General features: G+C 52.9%; 2 protein-coding genes across 6 annotated transcripts in view; both read left to right on the top strand.

Annotated features, from left to right (window-relative positions):
* LOC144720878 (uncharacterized) overlaps positions 1–17152 on the top strand; it is a 213370-nt gene that overhangs the window by 185050 nt on the left and 11168 nt on the right. The window lies entirely within an intron of this gene.
* LOC144720851 (uncharacterized) overlaps positions 1–17152 on the top strand; it is a 92153-nt gene that overhangs the window by 63833 nt on the left and 11168 nt on the right. For all 5 annotated transcript variants that reach the window (XM_078597945.1, XM_078597969.1, XM_078597952.1 and 2 more), the window contains 2 exons: positions 9475–9617; positions 9896–10028. In XM_078597945.1, the coding sequence (XP_078454071.1) occupies positions 9475–9617; positions 9896–10028 (276 nt within the window). The remainder of the gene's footprint in view (positions 1–9474; positions 9618–9895; positions 10029–17152) is intronic.

The raw sequence follows: 17152 nt of genomic DNA, 5'->3' as shown, positions 1-17152 counted from the left end.
GAGGCTCACGGATTTTTTTTTTCTTTCCTGGTTCTTGTTGGTTGTATTATTGTCGGGGTTGTGGAATGTGTTGTAGCCGGGATGGCTGCGTGCTGTACAGGGGGGGGGGGTGATGTGGTAGTCATGATTGACACACACGCGCCACAACCAGGGGGAGCGGTAGAAGCCGGTCCGGACCGGTCGGGCCAACGGCGGTTGGAACCCCTATGAGGGGAGGGGGCTGGCAGGAGCTACGATCCCCCAGAACCCCGCCCCTCAGGGAGAAAGAGTATATAAGGCGGGTCCCTGAGAGCGCGAGTCAGTTCGTCTCAAGCCGAAGCCAGAAGCCGCCTGAAGAAGAAGAAGAACCTGGACCCCAAGCCGCCGACGTCCTTCTAAGGGTCGGGGCTCAGTGCGGTGCCAGTGGTCGTGGGGTTAGGACCCTGAGGTTCCCTCGGCCTGATGCCCTTGTGAGGGCCAGGTCCGGACGGGCCAGTGTTCAGGGACCCACCGGGCCAGCGGTGGGTCGGCCTCCCCTAGGTTTACCTAGCCGGAAGGCTGGAGTAGGGAGAGTTGTAGGTACGATAGCCCGGAGGCTGTACTTCCCCAGGTTGTGGGTGAAAGGGGCCATTACCCCTTTGTGTTAGGGATAAGTGTAACTGTTTGGTGAAATAAAGCGTGTTGCCTCTACGAAGACTCCGTCTCCCTCCAAGAACATTACACAGGCAAGAGTGCAGTGTGTTCAATACACAAACACGCCGTCCCAGCGGCCCTGCTGAGAATCCGAGGTCTTTTCAGCACAAGTGTAGTGGTGATACGCGCTGGGTGTATACGTCGTGTGCCAGCGCGTATGTACGGGTGTGTGTGTGGTGACGCGCGCTGACGGGGAGGAGCAGGCGTCAGTGCGCGAGTGGGGGTAGTGCTGCTGATTGGCTGTGTGCCGGTGACGCGCTGAGAGGGAGTGATCGGGTGGCAGCGCGGTGTGATTGGTCGGGGAGTGGAAACACGCGCTGGGCGGAACCGGATCGTAGAGATAGCGCGTGGTGATTGGGTAACTGAGGAGCGGTGCCGACGTTGAGGTCCGCATCCGCTCCGTCTCCCGGGAAGAAGAGATATATAAGGTGATGCACAGAGGAGTAGGGGGGCAGAAGTGGAACCATCTAAGAATGAAGACGAAGGTGCAGAGATAGAGCCCGGAGAGGAGAGTAATGGAGAGTAGAGGAGAGTAAGGTATAGGTGTGTAGCCAGAGAGAGAGAACGGTCTACACGAGCTGAGTAATGTATAGTGTGTAGCCAGAGAGAGAGAACGGTCTACACGAGCTGAGTAATGTATAGTGTGTAGCCAGAGAGAGAGAACGGTCTACACGAGCTGAGTAATGTATAGTGTGTAGCCAGAGAGAGAGAACGGTCTACACGAGCTGAGTGATGTATAGTGTGTAGCCAGAGAGAGAGGAAGGTCTACACGAGCCGAGTATGCATACGGTGTAGCCAGAGAGAGAGAAAGGTCTACACGAGCCGAGTATGCATACGGTGTAGCCAGAGAGAGATGCAAAGTCTACACGAGGCGAGTGGAGAGTGTAGCAGAGGCGCAGAGTCTACACGAGACGAGAGAAGAGTGTAGCCGAGGCGCGGAGTCTACACGAGGCACAGAGAGCCAGCAGCACAGAATCTAAGAGAGTCAAGAGAAGCGTAGGGCGGAGAGAAGAGGTCACGAGTTGTACCGTTGTATGGTGACCGCATTGTGAAGAAGAGAGGCCACGCGTTGTATCGTTACAAGTCAAGATTTAATAAAAGAAGTGTGTTCCCGTCAAGGAGTTTCCTGCCGTCATTTTCCAATACTTCATCTGGCGTCAGAAGTGAAACGGGCTTCCAAGCATGGAGACAAGGAAGACCCGTAGGACCCACGGGATTGACCGCGAGGAAAACCTGGACGACTCGGGGCCGCTGGTGGCGGGGGGTGAGGAGGAGGACTTGCCCACGCTACAGGATCCGTCGACGGCGCCGGCCGAGCGACCGGGGACCGACGCCGGGCTTCGTGAGGCGCACTCCCGACTGGCGGAGCTGCTGCTCGCCGCCGCGTCCATCTTGGCGGAGATCAGCTCGTCGGGAGGAGCGGGGACGGTGGGGGACATTTTACAAGGTCGCCCCGCAGATTCCCGCCAAAACGAATGGGGGATTCCCGCCATTGCGCCTGGGCCTACTTTTGGCGGGAACGGCGAGCGCCACGTGGTGGTGGGTTCCCAAGCGCGCGCATCGACGTCATCAGCGCGCGAGGGGGTCCGCCATTTTACGTCTGCTGCTGGAGCCGCCATCTTACACACCGACGGAGAGGCGGAGAGGAACCACGAGGCGGATGACTTCATTTTTCAGCAGCGCCTGCCCACGTTGTCAGCCTTCAAGGCGGAAGGCGGAGACTGGGGCCAATTTCAGCGAAGGTTTTTGGCGCATCAAGAGATGTCAGCGTGGTCCGATGCTACGGCGCTGCGGGCGTTGCCCGCCATGCTGGACGACGATGCGCTCGCGGCCTTCAGGGCTGCACGGAAGTCGGACCGCTCCACGCTGAAGGATGCGCTGGGTTTGTTGGCCAGGGTCTACGGACCTCCCTCGGCGTGCCGCCATCATTTCTACGCAAGACGGAAAGCGGCCACGGAGACCGCGCTGGCCTATCGCACGGCGTTGCTGGCTCTTGCTGATGCTGCGTTCCCTCGGATGGACGAGGGCCAAGACGCGATGGTTTTGGAGCAGCTGCTTAAGTTGGCGCAGGACCTGGGGGTCCCTATCAACACAGCTGACGAGATTGATATTTCTTCTTTGAGAGTCGCCACGAGTATTCAAGCGCACGAGGCCCTACAACGGAAGCAAGGCGTTGGTTGCAACGCTGCTGTCGTCGCAGCCCCGGGTTTGGTGGTCGCCGAACCCCAAGTCGTCAGCCCACGAGAGGAGGCGTTCGCCACGGGACGACCAGGGGACTGGAGGCCGGGGGCCCGGTCGCCTCTGCGATCGGGCCGAAAGTCGGAGCAACCAAGATCTACTCCGACCCTCGTCACGTGCTATAACTGCGGCCTCCGGGGCCACGTGGCGTCCGGGTGCCGCGCTCCGCGGCAGCGCGCCATGGGAGCTCGGCTGGACGACGACCGAGAGCCCAAGTCATCTCTACAATCCCCGGCAAGTCGCGGCACCTCACACGCTCGGCCTGTTTATTCGGCACACATGGGACGCCGCGTTGCGGCGGAGGAGGGCCGGTTAAGGTTCGGGGATTCGGTTCGGCGAGGGGGGTTCGGCCGGGACCAGGGAGACATTGAATGGGCGGAATTGGGGCATAGAATTGTGGCTGCTTCGGCGGGTTCGTCCGTTGTTACGGGATCTATTGATGGGGTTGAGATTAGGGTGTTAGTGGACACGGGGGCATCGGCAACTATTATATCGGACCTCATTTATAATATTCTTCCAGTCCAATGTCGTCCGCTGCTTCCAGTGGATGTGCCATTTTACGCCGCTAATGGGGGATCGTTGGGCATTATCGGTCAGGTTAGGGCGTCCATTTGCATTGGAGATATCAAATTGTCGGGACCCGTTTTCGTTTCGTCTTCTTTGGCAGTTCCGTGTCTTTTGGGCACTGATTTTTTGGCTAAAATGCCTATTAAAATTCTTATCGATCAACGATGCATTGAACTGCCATCGGGTCGCCGGATTTCATTTTTGACGGGCCCTACTGACATTCGGACGGCGTGCGCTACGATACAAGCGGTGGCGACGCAGACAGTGCAAGTGCCCCCGGGTTCACAGATGTTGATTCCCCTCCGGTTGCGGAAACCATGGGTGAGGGAGGCTTCGGGACAAAGTATGCTTTTGGGTCCTTCTAACAAGGCTGTCGGGGGTCTTGATTTATCGGTGGCTCACACTTTGGTGCGGGCTGACAGGGATCCGTTTGTGATGGTTTTGAACGCGGGGTCGCGACCAGCTGTCATTCCGCAGGGCACCGTGCTGGCTCACGCGGCGCAGGTCCCTGTGGATGATGGGTTGGTTGCGCAGGTGGGCTCGAGCCCCGCGCGGAACGTTGAGCCAAGGGAAGACCTTGAGTGGGTCCATTCGCTATGTGCCGCCTCGGACGATTTGTCGGCGGCGCAGTTGGGTGCGCTGCGCGAGTTGCTCATTGAATTCTCTGATGTATTCAGTAAACATAAGTATGACATTGGGTGCACGGATTTGTTGCACCATCACATTGAAACGGGCGATGCGGCGCCGGTCAGGCTAAATCCCTTCCGACTGAGTCCCGTGGAGAAGGAACATGTTCAGTCGGCTGTTAACGATATGCTAGAAGCCGATATTATTTCGCCCTCCTCTAGCCCGTGGGGAGCGCCTATTGTGCTGGTTAAGAAGCAGGACGGGTCCCTGCGATTCTGCGTTGATTTCCGTCGCCTGAATAAGATCTCTGTGGCTGACGCGTATCCGCTCCCCAGGATGGATGAGTCCCTCGATGCATTGTCTGGTGCTCGATATTTTTCGACTCTTGATTTGTTATCGGGGTTTTGGCAGTTGCCGCTCGACGAAGAGTCGAAACCTAAGACAGCATTTCGGACTCCAGGGGGGCTGTTCCAGTTTAACCGGTTACCCATGGGACTTCACTCCTCTCCAGCGACGTTTCAGCGACTTATGGAGCTGGTTTTGTCGGGCTTGCAGTGGGATACATGCTTGATTTATATGGACGATGTCATTGTTTTCAGTAAAACGTTTGAAGAACACCTCCAGCGATTGAGAGGGGTGTTCTTGCGAATGCGATCGGCTAAGTTGAAATTTAAACCGGCCAAATGTCACCTCCTTCGTAGGTCGGTTAGATACTTGGGTCACATTGTCGATTCTTCGGGGATCTCCACCGATCCCGCGAAGACGGATTGTGTCGGTTCGTGGCCGACACCTACGTCCGTTTCCGACGTGCGTAGTTTCATCGGGTTTGCTTCTTATTATCGGCGGTTCGTTGAGCACTTCGCCACTATTGCAAAACCCTTGCACGCTCTAACGGCGAAGGGAGTGAAGTTCAAATGGGGACCGGAGGAGGAGGCCGCGTTTCGCTCCCTCCGGGACGCCTTGGTGGGTGCCCCACCCTTGTGTTATCCCGATTTTGCCAGTCCCTTTTTGCTGGACACGGATGCTAGCAACACGGGCATTGGGGGGGTGCTATCCCAAGTCGTTGGGGGTGTCGAAAGAGTTGTCGCCTACGGTAGTAGGGTGTTGTCTCCGGCGGAGCAGCGCTACTGCGTCACCCGTCGCGAGCTGCTTGCCATTGTCTTTTTTGTGCAGCAGTTTAGGCCATATCTCTATGGTCGTCACTTTACAGTCCGAACGGACCACGCGGCGCTACAGTATTCATTGAGGGTCGCCCAGCCCTCGGGCCAGTTGTCGCGTTGGTTGGAAGTCCTCCAGGACTATCAGTTTACGACTATGTACCGTAAGGGGTTTGCGACACACAAATGCCGATTGCTTGTCGCGGTTGTTGCCTTGTGATGAATGCGCGTGTTTGTCGGGATCGGCGCGCTGTAAACCGACGCTTGCGGGGGAGATGGGGGCACTGGCTGCGACAGCGGGCGCACCGATCGTGGATGATTCCACTGCCTCTCAGGGTCGGGACTCGCTGCTCTCGCTGTCGCTCAGCGAATGGGGCCGCCTCCAGATGGCGGACAGCTCGCTGCTAGCATTGCGCCGCAAGGTTGGGGGTCCCGAGGGGGACCAGGAGCGTACCGGCTCCTATGTACTTGAGCAGGGCATGTTATTGAGATGGGACAGTTTGTCCCGGCGGAACGCACTCGTGGTGCCTTCCGCTGTGAGGGGGAGGGTTGTCTTGGCGGCACACGAACGCCTCTTGCACTTGGGAGTTAACAAGACGCTTGCCCTGCTTCAGCGTGACTATTACTGGCCGGGAATGGGAAGTGATGTGGTACATATTCTGAAGGGGTGCGTTGAGTGCGCCAGGCGTAAACCACCGCCCGTGGCAGCTAATCCACCGCTGCAATCTATTCAGGTCTCGCGTACCAACGAGCTCGTTGCACTCGATATTTTGGGGCCCTTCCCAGTCACGCCGAGAGGGAATAAATATTTGTTAGTGGGGGTCGAATACTTTACCCGATGGCCTATGGCGTGGCCTCTCGCTAACCAGTCGGCAGCGGCTGTGACGGATGCCTTCGTCCAGGGCTATGTCCTGGACAAGGGGGCTCCCGAACGCCTGCTGACCGACCAAGGTAAAAATTTTTCGAGTAAATTGTTGCAAGAGGTGTGCGATCTGTTGGGTACCAAGAAGGTGCGTACCTCCCCGTACCACCCGCAGACAGACGGGATGGTGGAGAGACTCCACAAAACTTTGACTTCCATGCTGTGCCAGCAGGTGTGCGAGGCACATGTAGATTGGGACCTGCAGGTCCCGGGAGTCCTTGCCGCGTATAGAATGGCCCCCCATGCAGCTACGGGGTTTTCCCCATTCTATTTGATGTACGGTCGGGAAGCTGACCCGCCAATGGAAACGCAACTTGGCCTGTCCGCTCCACGAACTAATTCTAATTTGGCAGAACATATTAAGTTTAATATTCACAAGCTGACAGAGGCGAGGGAGGCCGCACGGCTTAATTCGCGGGCTCGCCAAATTGCTAATGAACGGTTGCGGGCACGGAAGGTGTCCATGCACGAATGGAAACCAGGTGACAGGGCCTGGCTGCATTGCCCTCAGGCACCCTTGGCTACGTCGCCTAAATTGTTGAGACCGTGGAGGGGACCCGTGGAGGTCGTGCGCGTTGCACGGCCCCAGTGCGTTCAGATAAAGTGGGGAAAGCGCCGTTGGTACGTTCACCCCTCCCGACTGAAACCGTTCTCGCCTCCATATGGCCTCCCCTTGTGTCGTGATGGCCGGGCGTGTGACGTGACCGGCGACCCAGAGGGGGAAATGTCTCTGTCTGATCCACACGTATTTTCGCCTGATCTGCTCCCAGGTGTCTCGGAACTGACAGCTGCCGATCACCGGCGGCCGGATCTCCGCGGCGGGGCCGGCCCTTTCAGGCCCGTTCCGCGCCGTCTGGAGCAGCCGGAACCGCCGGACGGTCGTCAGTGTCCCGCCCCATACGACGGACCAGCCAGACGGACTCGCGCCAGGTCGTGCTACTTGGCATGACCTGCCTCGTGAGGAGTCGGGGCAGTTGGAGCGCCTCGTCACTGCGTGTAGTCGCAGGGACGTGGGGCGCGTTCGTTTTTTGGAATTTGCTTGTATCGTGTTATTGTTGACTTTTCGTGTTCATTGTCAATCTGTACATAGTTATTCTTGTTGTTGTTGTTGTTGTTGTTATGTTACGGGGCACACTCGGGGGGTTACGGGTTTTTTTTGTTGGTTGTCGTCTTATCGTCGCGGTTGGTTGTTGTTAGCAGCCGGGCCGGCTGCGAGCAATGTGGGAGGGGGTGATGTAGTGGTGATACGCGCTGGGTGTATACGTCGTGTGCCAGCGCGTATGTACGGGTGTGTGTGTGGTGACGCGCGCTGACGGGGAGGAGCAGGCGTCAGTGCGCGAGTGGGGGTAGTGCTGCTGATTGGCTGTGTGCCGGTGACGCGCTGAGAGGGAGTGATCGGGTGGCAGCGCGGTGTGATTGGTCGGGGAGTGGAAACACGCGCTGGGCGGAACCGGATCGTAGAGATAGCGCGTGGTGATTGGGTAACTGAGGAGCGGTGCCGACGTTGAGGTCCGCATCCGCTCCGTCTCCCGGGAAGAAGAGATATATAAGGTGATGCACAGAGGAGTAGGGGGGCAGAAGTGGAACCATCTAAGAATGAAGACGAAGGTGCAGAGATAGAGCCCGGAGAGGAGAGTAATGGAGAGTAGAGGAGAGTAAGGTATAGGTGTGTAGCCAGAGAGAGAGAACGGTCTACACGAGCTGAGTAATGTATAGTGTGTAGCCAGAGAGAGAGAATGGTCTACACGAGCTGAGTAATGTATAGTGTGTAGCCAGAGAGAGAGAACGGTCTACACGAGCTGAGTAATGTATAGTGTGTAGCCAGAGAGAGAGAACGGTCTACACGAGCTGAGTGGAGAGTGTAGCAGAGGCGCAGAGTCTACACGAGACGAGAGAAGAGTGTAGTCGAGGCGCGGAGTCTACACGAGGCACAGAGAGCCAGCAGCACAGAATCTAAGAGAGTCAAGAGAAGCGTAGGGCGGAGAGAAGAGGTCACGAGTTGTACCGTTGTATGGTGACCGCATTGTGAAGAAGAGAGGCCACGCGTTGTATCGTTACAAGTCAAGATTTAATAAAAGAAGTGTGTTCCCGTCAAGGAGTTTCCTGCCGTCATTTTCCAATACTTCACAAGGAACGCCGTACCGCGTAAGCCGCCAAATCAACAAGTGGCAAAGAAGACACACACATAATACGCATTCTATATTTGAAGCTTTCGTAACTGCAAGGATTCATACTCTTAGTTCTTTCGGTAAAATCACGTAGGTAAAAAATGAAATTAAAATTAATAATAAGATTGTTCCAAAAAGTTATCTTTGTGTTTCAAGAAGGGTTGCCATTCCAAGGTGGTGCGTTAAATATCAGCTGATCGTAAAAAGCATTACTGCCCGTCAAGTTACATGAATACGATTGTTTGAAGTATTTTAGTCATTCGTTTTCGTAAATTGCATAATCTTGCCAATGAATTAATTGATAATTACTCTTGCTTTAGGCACATGTTCCTTTATTACCGTTTGTAAGAATATCGTCACATACATTTTTAAGGACTTTTCCCATCGCGGTGTATGCTTGCTTTACTCTCAATGAATTAAGCGATTGTTCTGTTACCCAGTTTAACAAACGTGATCATTGAGGGTTAAATGTACGAATCAATGAGGAGGACATCTCCAGGAGGACTGTGTTGACATTCCTAGCATAAGAGTTCGCATATTAGAGTGTTATGTTTTTGTTTAGAGATTAAAGTTGCTTAACACAGAAGAGTCTGAGTGGTGCCTTCCTACGTTCATGCGTAATAATCTTAATTATAAGAACTGTCCTGCGGTGAGATCTGAATTTTGAGACCTGACATAAACACTAAAACATAATCAGTAAAAGTTAAAGCGAGAATCATTGTATTTTTCCGATCGATAACACGACCCTAGGCAATGTAGCCGAGCCTAATTATCATAATTGCATTCATTAGCATAATCACAGAGACTTGCATAACTGTATGCAATCACACCTCCATAATTAGCATAAATTACGTGCATAATTACATACATTGGCATACATTCGGATAATTAAACATTTCTCAATTTTCATTTATTTTTTTATAAATAAAGACCCGACATATATAACAGTGTGTGTGAGATCACTGTTACATTCCTGTGTGTGTGCTCACTATTACGTTCCTGTGTGTGATCACTGTTATGTTCCTGTGTGTGTGTGTAAGATCACTGTTAGGCAGGCCTCTCGTGATGCTGATGTGGGTAACAGAGTATGGTCCTATATGATGGCCTGCGTGTCTCGTTACAGACACCACTAATGATCTGCTCCAGACCATCAGTAAGCCCAACGTGTATGGCCGATACAAGTCGGTGGGTGAGATCTTATACCTGAACGAGGAGCTCCTGGAGATGCTGGCCATGCTATCTGTGTGCTGGCCTGTGCGCAGGAAGGTGAGTGCTTGCACCGCACCACCGACGAGTCACCGGAAAGCAAGCCGGCCGCGGGCCAGCGTCGCGCTGCACGAGTCGGCCCTCGGCGCAATGCCAGGCGTCGTGCGCCGTAATTGTCGCTTCCCTGCCAGGACATCGTCGCGTCGTCGTGGGTCGGTCGACGGCCCTCCACCGGCGTTGTGAATCCATCACGCTTCTCAGCCGGTTCGCCCTTGCGCCGAGGTTCACCGTTGCTCCTCGTGCGATTTGCACTGGTGCCGCGCCGGTTCTCTCGTCAGATCTACGAGGCGGGCGCCGTGGCTCCGCTGGTCCATATACTGAGGAAGGGCCGGTCCGTGGAGAAGCTCCACGCGGTGACGACGCTCAGCAGACTCAGCCGGGACCCCGGCACCTGCTCCCAGATGAGGCAGGGTGAGGAGGAGGAGCAGGAGGGCGGCTCTCCCTGCACGCTCAGAATCACATCACACACACTGTTGTATATGTCGGGTTTAGAAAACGTAATAAAAAAATAATATAAATTAAATCAAGATAAAAAATACGAAATGTAAAGAGTTTATGCAAATGTATGTGATTATGCGCATAAATGATGTTATCTTGTCAATGCGTGCAAATGCATGTTCTTATGATAATGTTGTCAGTTATGATAATTAGGCTTAGCTTCGTTGTCTAGGGCCGTGTTATCAATCGGGATAATGCAATTATTCTTGCTTAAACATTTACTGATTATATCTTAGTGTGTTTACGTCAAGTCACCAAATTCAAATCTCAACGCAGGATACAGTTCTTATAAATAAGATTATTACGCATGAATTCAGGAAGGAAACAATCATACACTTGTGTTAAGCCATTTTAATTCTAAACAAAAACATGACACTCTAATATGCGAACTCTCATGCTTGGAATTATCCACGGTACCATCGGGGAAATTTCCCTCAGTGAGCAGTACATTTAACCATCAATGATTGCATTGTTTCACTTTGGCAACCGCACATTTGATTAATTCCACTGCGTAACACGAGCATAGACGGCGATAGGGAGAGTCCTTAAAACAGGCATGCAACGAATTTCATACGAAAGGCAATAAAAGCAAATTATTATACCCCAAAGGCAAAAGTATACGTTAATAGATTAATCGACAAGATTATATAATTAATTAAATGTCTTGAGACAATGGTGTGCGGTGGTGGCTAAGCTTCAATTATTTCGTGGGCAAGATTCGGTGTTCAAAAGAAAGGTTTAACACAATATTCTCCCTGTGAGCGTATAGATTCGTAACGAAGGTTCAAAAGTTGAGTTTGCATCGATGAATCTATTGGTAATTTTATGCGATTAAAACATTTTATAATAAAAATTACAACGATTTGTGTACTGATAAACGACCGTATTCTTATCACTCAATGAGCACCAATGTCTTCACGACCAGTTAATGGTTCACGTGTATGCGTGTGTGTATTGTCCCTTTGATAAATTATTGTGTTAGCCTGGGTACAGTGAGGGAAAAAAGTATTTGATCCCCTGCTGATTTTTGTGTTAGCCTGGGTACAGTGAGGGAAAAAAGTATTTGATCCCCTGCTGATTTGTACGTTTGCTCACTGACAATGAAATGATCAGTCTATAATTTTAATGGTAGGTTTATTTGAACAGTGAGTGACAGAATAACAACAAAAAAATCCAGAAAAACGCATGTCAAAAATGTTATAAATTGATTTGCATTTTAATGAGGGAAATAAGTATTTGACCCCCTCTCAATCAGAAAGATTTCTGGCTCCCAGGTGTCTTTTATACAGGTAACGAGCTGAGATTAGGAGCACACTCTTTGCCCCGAAGTTTGTTGTTTAATGGCATTTTACGACCTCCAAACGCTGGGTGCTTGTGAGGGGTAGCGGGTGAAATGTTTGTTATCATTATTTATTTAATATATATATAGGCCGAATTATTCTTGATATGAATTTTGAAAAAAGGAATATATCCAACAACACCAACAACAACAACTGCCATTCGCCACTAAGTGGTGGTGACGCCACCACGACGCTTGTGCCAGGCCATGTGCACCTTAAGGCCACGTGAAGTGTCGAATGCCCGCTGGCAGGAGGTCACGGGGCAGACCCAGGTGCCACGGGTCGACTGAGATGACTGAGATGACTGGCTGATGCACCACCTGTGCCCCCTACTGTGCTAACTTGCTGTGCTTTAGCCACCCGGCGCTCCGCTCGTTGTTGTGAGCGTCGCTCCTCCGCCCTCCGTTGTTGTTGAAGGGCGACTGCCTCCAACTGCCCAGTCGCGTCCTTCACGAGCCTCCTCCACTGAGGCCGATCTTGACACCGCTGGTACCAGTCATTGGCAAGTCCACTCAGCTCCACGTCCTCCTGTACCACATCACTCCATTTCTTCTCTAGCCCGTGCCACGACCACTTAGCCCCTTCGGTCCGGCCGAACAAAAGCTGTTTAGGCATGCGGTGGCTGGGCATGCGGGCTACATGACCCAGCCAACGCAGCCTTGCCTACCGGAGGAGCTCAACGATGGGACTTTGCCTAGATCTTTCAAGAATTTGTGAGATCCTCACACAATCCAGCTTGGTTAAACCCAGGATGGATCGTAGGCAGGCCAGCCTAAATGTTTCTAACCGGCAAAGATGTTCCATTAGGAGGGTCCACCTTTTGCAAGCGTAGAGAAGGGAGGGAATGATCGTGGCCGAAAAGACCTGAAGCTTCGTGCGGAGCGACAGACCAGGCAGTTTCCACACAGCGTTACGCAACCGATGAAAAGATAATGCCGCTCGACTGATTCGGAGTGAGACCTCTGCTGCCAAACCGGAGCCGGTCATGAGCACACTGCCCAGGTATGGGAAACTCTCCACTCTCTCCACAACTGCCCCATCACCGATTGGGAGTTGTGGGGGTGGAGTGTCCGATGGTACAATATACCCAGGCGGGTGTTTAGTTCTGGTGGGGCTGATGGTAAGGCCCCACCTCTTAGTGGCACGCTCCAGTTTCAGTAGAAGTGTCTCCAACTCCTCCTGAATGAGCAGCTATTACCAAATCATCGGCATACATAACGTGGTTGACCAATAGGGAGCCATCCCTTGACCACACCCGGGCATTGATCAGCCTCCCATTAAATCTGTACCAAATGGAAATTCCCCCGGTACAGCTATTGAAGGCTTCACGAACTACTTGGTCAAAATAGATGTTAAATAATGTGGGAGCCAGAGGACATCCTTGTCACACCCCAAGGTGTACAGGGAATGGCTCCGACTCCTGGCCACGTAGTTTTACCCGGGCCCGCTCACCATCATGAAGGTTCTTCATGATCGTATCCAGAGGGTCAGGGACTCTGAAAGCATGAAGAACAACCCAGAGGCCAGGCCTACTGATGGTATCATAGGCCTTGACCAGATCAATTAAGCAGAGATGTAAGTCTTGCTGGAATTCCCTACAACTCTGGTGTAGCAGACGGACAGAAAATATGGCATCTGTGCAGGACCGCATTGGGGCTCCACAAGCCTCTCCTCAGCGTGCCTAGCAAGGCGATGTTGAATAATCCTTGCCAGGACCTTACCCGGCACACTGAGGAGTGAGATGCCCCTGTAGTTGTTACAGTCTGTGCGGTCCCCCTTCTTAAAGAGGGAGACCACCAGGGCATCCTTCCAATCCTGCGGAATCCGTCCAATGGTCCAGACTGGTGTTGTGATGTCATGTAGGGCAGTCTGTGCACAAACGCCACCCTCCCTCAGCATTTCGCTTGGGAGATCATCTCTGCCCGGTGCCTTTCCTGGTCTCAGACTCTGGATCGCCTTCAATACTACCTCAACAGATGGCACCTCAGCCAGCCACTCACAAGGGGTGACTATTTCTTCCAATATTTGAGGCACCGCAGCCTCAGCAGGGTCATCCCCACTTTGTGCCACGATGTTTCCTGGCTGAGGGATTTCCCCTCCCCCAGGACCTCACAGAAATGCTCAACAAATCTGCAAACCTGTTCCTGGGGGTTGGAGATTGGATTACCGTTTTTTCCGCTAATGATGGTAATAGGTGTGGTTCTGCAGGTTACTTTTTTGATGGAGTTAAATAGGGATTTGTGATCGCGGGCCACTGAGGCAGACTCCATCTCCTCAGCAACCCGCGACCACCACCCATCCTTGCAGTGCCTCACGGCTCCCCGAACCTCCGAGTGAAGGCTGCGATAAGCCTCTTCGTTCTCTGACGTGGGATGCTGTAGACGATTAGAGTGAGCCTGTCGCTTTTTCTCAACCATCCTGAACACCTCCTCTGTCAGACAGGGTCTCTGGGGAGGTCTGGACTGCGTACCCAAAGCATTGGTGATATCAAATTGACGGGACTAGTTCCTGTTTCGACGTCGCTTGCCGTTACCTGCTTGCTAGGGATTGATTTGTTGGGGAAGATGCCCCTGACAATTTAAATAGACCAGGGCTGTCTCGAGTTGCCATCGGGCCGTCGCATGGCCTTTTTGCCTTCTCCCACTCGATTGCGCATGGCCAACACTACTGTACAAGCGCTTGCGAGCAAAACTGTAAAGATTCCTCCTGGTGTGCAAATGCTAGTTCCCTTCCGGTTGCGGAAACCGCTTGACCATGAGGCAACTTCGGGAGGAATCCTACTAGGACCCTCAAATAAAGCGGTTTGTGGTTTGACGCTAGTTGCGGCCCAGACTCTGGTGTCCAATAACCAAGAACCGTTCATTCAGGTCCTCAACGTGGGGTTGGACACGTCGATTATACATCCAGGCGCCGTGCTCGCGAGGAGAACATAATTGGTGGAGTGGGGGCCACATCGGTTACAGAGCCACAGCGGCATTGCGATGATAAGTGGATGGATGCGCTCTGCTCCGAAAACCCAGATTTGTCAGATACTCAGAAGGAGTTGAGAGCGCTTTTGAGGGAATTCTCCTACGTATTTAATAGAGGCAAATTCGACATTGGCCGCACCACTCTTTTGAGTCACGACATCGATACGGGTAATGCCGCCCCCATTCATCAGAATCCCGATCGGCTAAGCCCCAAAGAGAAAGACCACATACGACTAGTGGTTGATGAGATGTTGACCGCTGATATTATCTCGCCATCCACTAGTCCATGGGGGACCCCTATCGTTCTTGTTAAAAAGCATGACGGTAGTTTGCACTCTTTGCATCAAGGACCAAGGCATCAAGGCCATCATGGTCCATTTTTGGGAACGCGGCCTTCGTCAGCACCAAGAGCGCACTTCGGTAGGTGAGAGCAGACTCACCATCCCCTTTACGTCTGACGGTGAACATCTAGCGGGTGTTCAGCGGAGGCGCAAAAACAGCGGCCATTTTGTCAAACATCTGCGTGAGGGTGGACCTCCCGGACGGCGGGATAGTGAGGACCGCCGCCAAGGCGTTGTCGTCGAGGACGGCGGGCAGCGCCTTCAGCGCGTCCGTCTCCGTCCATCCCGCCAAGCCGGCATTGGTGAGAAATTGCTGCTTAAACGCCACCCATTTACCGCTGGCGGCAACAAATTATTTAATGAAGGGCAGTCGATGGTGGAGCGACTGGATGTCAATCTACGAGGACATCCCTGCTTCAAGCTTGGCGGGCTCAGCGCTCCGCACCGGCAGCAAAATTCCGCCCGCGAGCGCGGGCAGCGTCGATGGCGTTCCCGCCTTCAGTGAAATGGCGGCCGAGTTGCCCCATCCGGACAACTCCGCCGCTCCGTCCGGATCCGTGGCGACACCTGACGCACTAACAATATGGCCCAAATATGGCTGCAAGAAGTGACACTTCTGTGGATTTAATTTTAAGCCCGCAGCACATACTTTGACGAAGACTGACTCAAGGTGACGCAAGTGTTCATCAAACATACGGCTGAACACAATGACGTTGTGAAAGTAAATTAAACAAGATTCCCATTGTAGACCCGCCAAAACCATCTCCATGAGATGCCGGGGCTGAATGTAGGCCCATAGAAGCCGATTAAATTGGAACCGCACCTGGAGTGTGCAGAACGCTGTCTTGGGTCTAGAGGTCTCGTCCAGAGAGCAAATTTAAGGTGGAAAAGAACTGTGCACCCTAGAGGGCGTCGAGGGAATCATCCATGCTGGGCAAGGGATATGCATCAGCCACAGAAATCTTGTTTAATTTCCGGAAATCAATGCAGAAACGGAGACTCACATCTCGTTTCTTGACTAGCACAATGGGGGCGCCCCAAGGGCTAGTAGAAGGGGAGATAATGTCCGCTGCCAACATGTCATCAACGGCCAAGCGGACATAATCTTTTTCTTTAGGGCTGAGACGATGCGGATGGAGCCTAATAGGGGGCATATTTCCCGTGTCTATGTGATGTTCCAATAGGGTCGTACGTCCAATGTCGAATTTACTCTGGCTAAACACATCGGTGAACCGTTCAATGAGTGCATGGAACTGCTGGCGCTCCTCGGGGGACAAGAGCACGTCGATCCAGGGCACGTCGGTCTTCCCATCCTGTATCATGCCTGCCACATCTCCCCCGGCCGGCACGGCATCATCAGGTGGAGGAGCTGGGACCGTGTGCCAAAGCGGTGCCGGCCGGAATCGTAACCTGCAAAAGTCCTGAATTAAGGACCTGGCCGTCAGGGCACCCACCAAACAGGTCGTCCTCGAAAAGTAGTTGGAGGAGGACAACAAAATGCCCACCTCTGATGCCTGCAAATCCAGAGGTTTGCGCAACCTTAGGGGTACCAATATCTGTGACCCAGGTGGAATGGTCATGGAATCCCTGGACAAGGCCCACACACTGGCCGCATGGGGGGACAACACCGTGGGAGACTGTTAAAAGTGCAACTGATGGCCCGATGGCATCGACACACAACCTTGGTCCACTAGTATTCGAATGGGCATCCTAACCAAGAAATTCGTCCCCAAAAGGCATGGCACTGTCAAAGCCTCGGAGACTAAAATGGGCCCATCCAATTCGATTTCGCCTAATCTGATGGATACGATAATATGGCCCAAAATACCCAAACTGATGCCATTTGCGGCAACACACGCCCCTTGAACCGGTCATAACAGACCAACACTGTGTGGCAACAACCCAAAAATACATTCGAATATAATAGTGGCCGATGCACCCGTGTCCACAAAAACACGTACTTCCACTCCCTGGACCTAACCTGCCACCGCCGAGGAACCCGCTGCAGACGCTACCACCCGATACGCGAGCGCGTTCCATTGATGGAGCTGCCTAGGCCACCTGGTGAATGATAACGAACAGGCACCGGGCGAAGCAGGGCACTCAGTGATGGCCGCGTGATCATGAACCCTAACCCTGTTAGATGAATGAGGTGAGGGAAGCAGCCGAGTGATCAATGCGTCGCGATTCGCCTGGGGCCTGGATGACGATGCTGATGCGGATCCGGAGGACGTTGAGGGCCTGCTGAAGGCGCTGAAACACGAAGTTAAATAGGCTTGAGATAAGCTCATTGGGGGAAAGGAGCAGCGGTGGCTTTGTTAGTGAGCCATTTAGTTTGTTAATGTAAAAACATTTAACTTGGTAATGTAACTCAGAGAGTCGGAAAT

Source organism: Lampetra planeri, chromosome 1, assembly GCF_965212315.1.
Source record: "Lampetra planeri chromosome 1, kcLamPlan1.2.h2, whole genome shotgun sequence".
NCBI classification, from domain to species: Eukaryota; Metazoa; Chordata; class Hyperoartia; order Petromyzontiformes; family Petromyzontidae; genus Lampetra; species Lampetra planeri.
The sequence above is the reverse complement of the archived record's forward strand: the minus strand, read 5'-3'. Positions and strand labels throughout refer to the sequence as shown.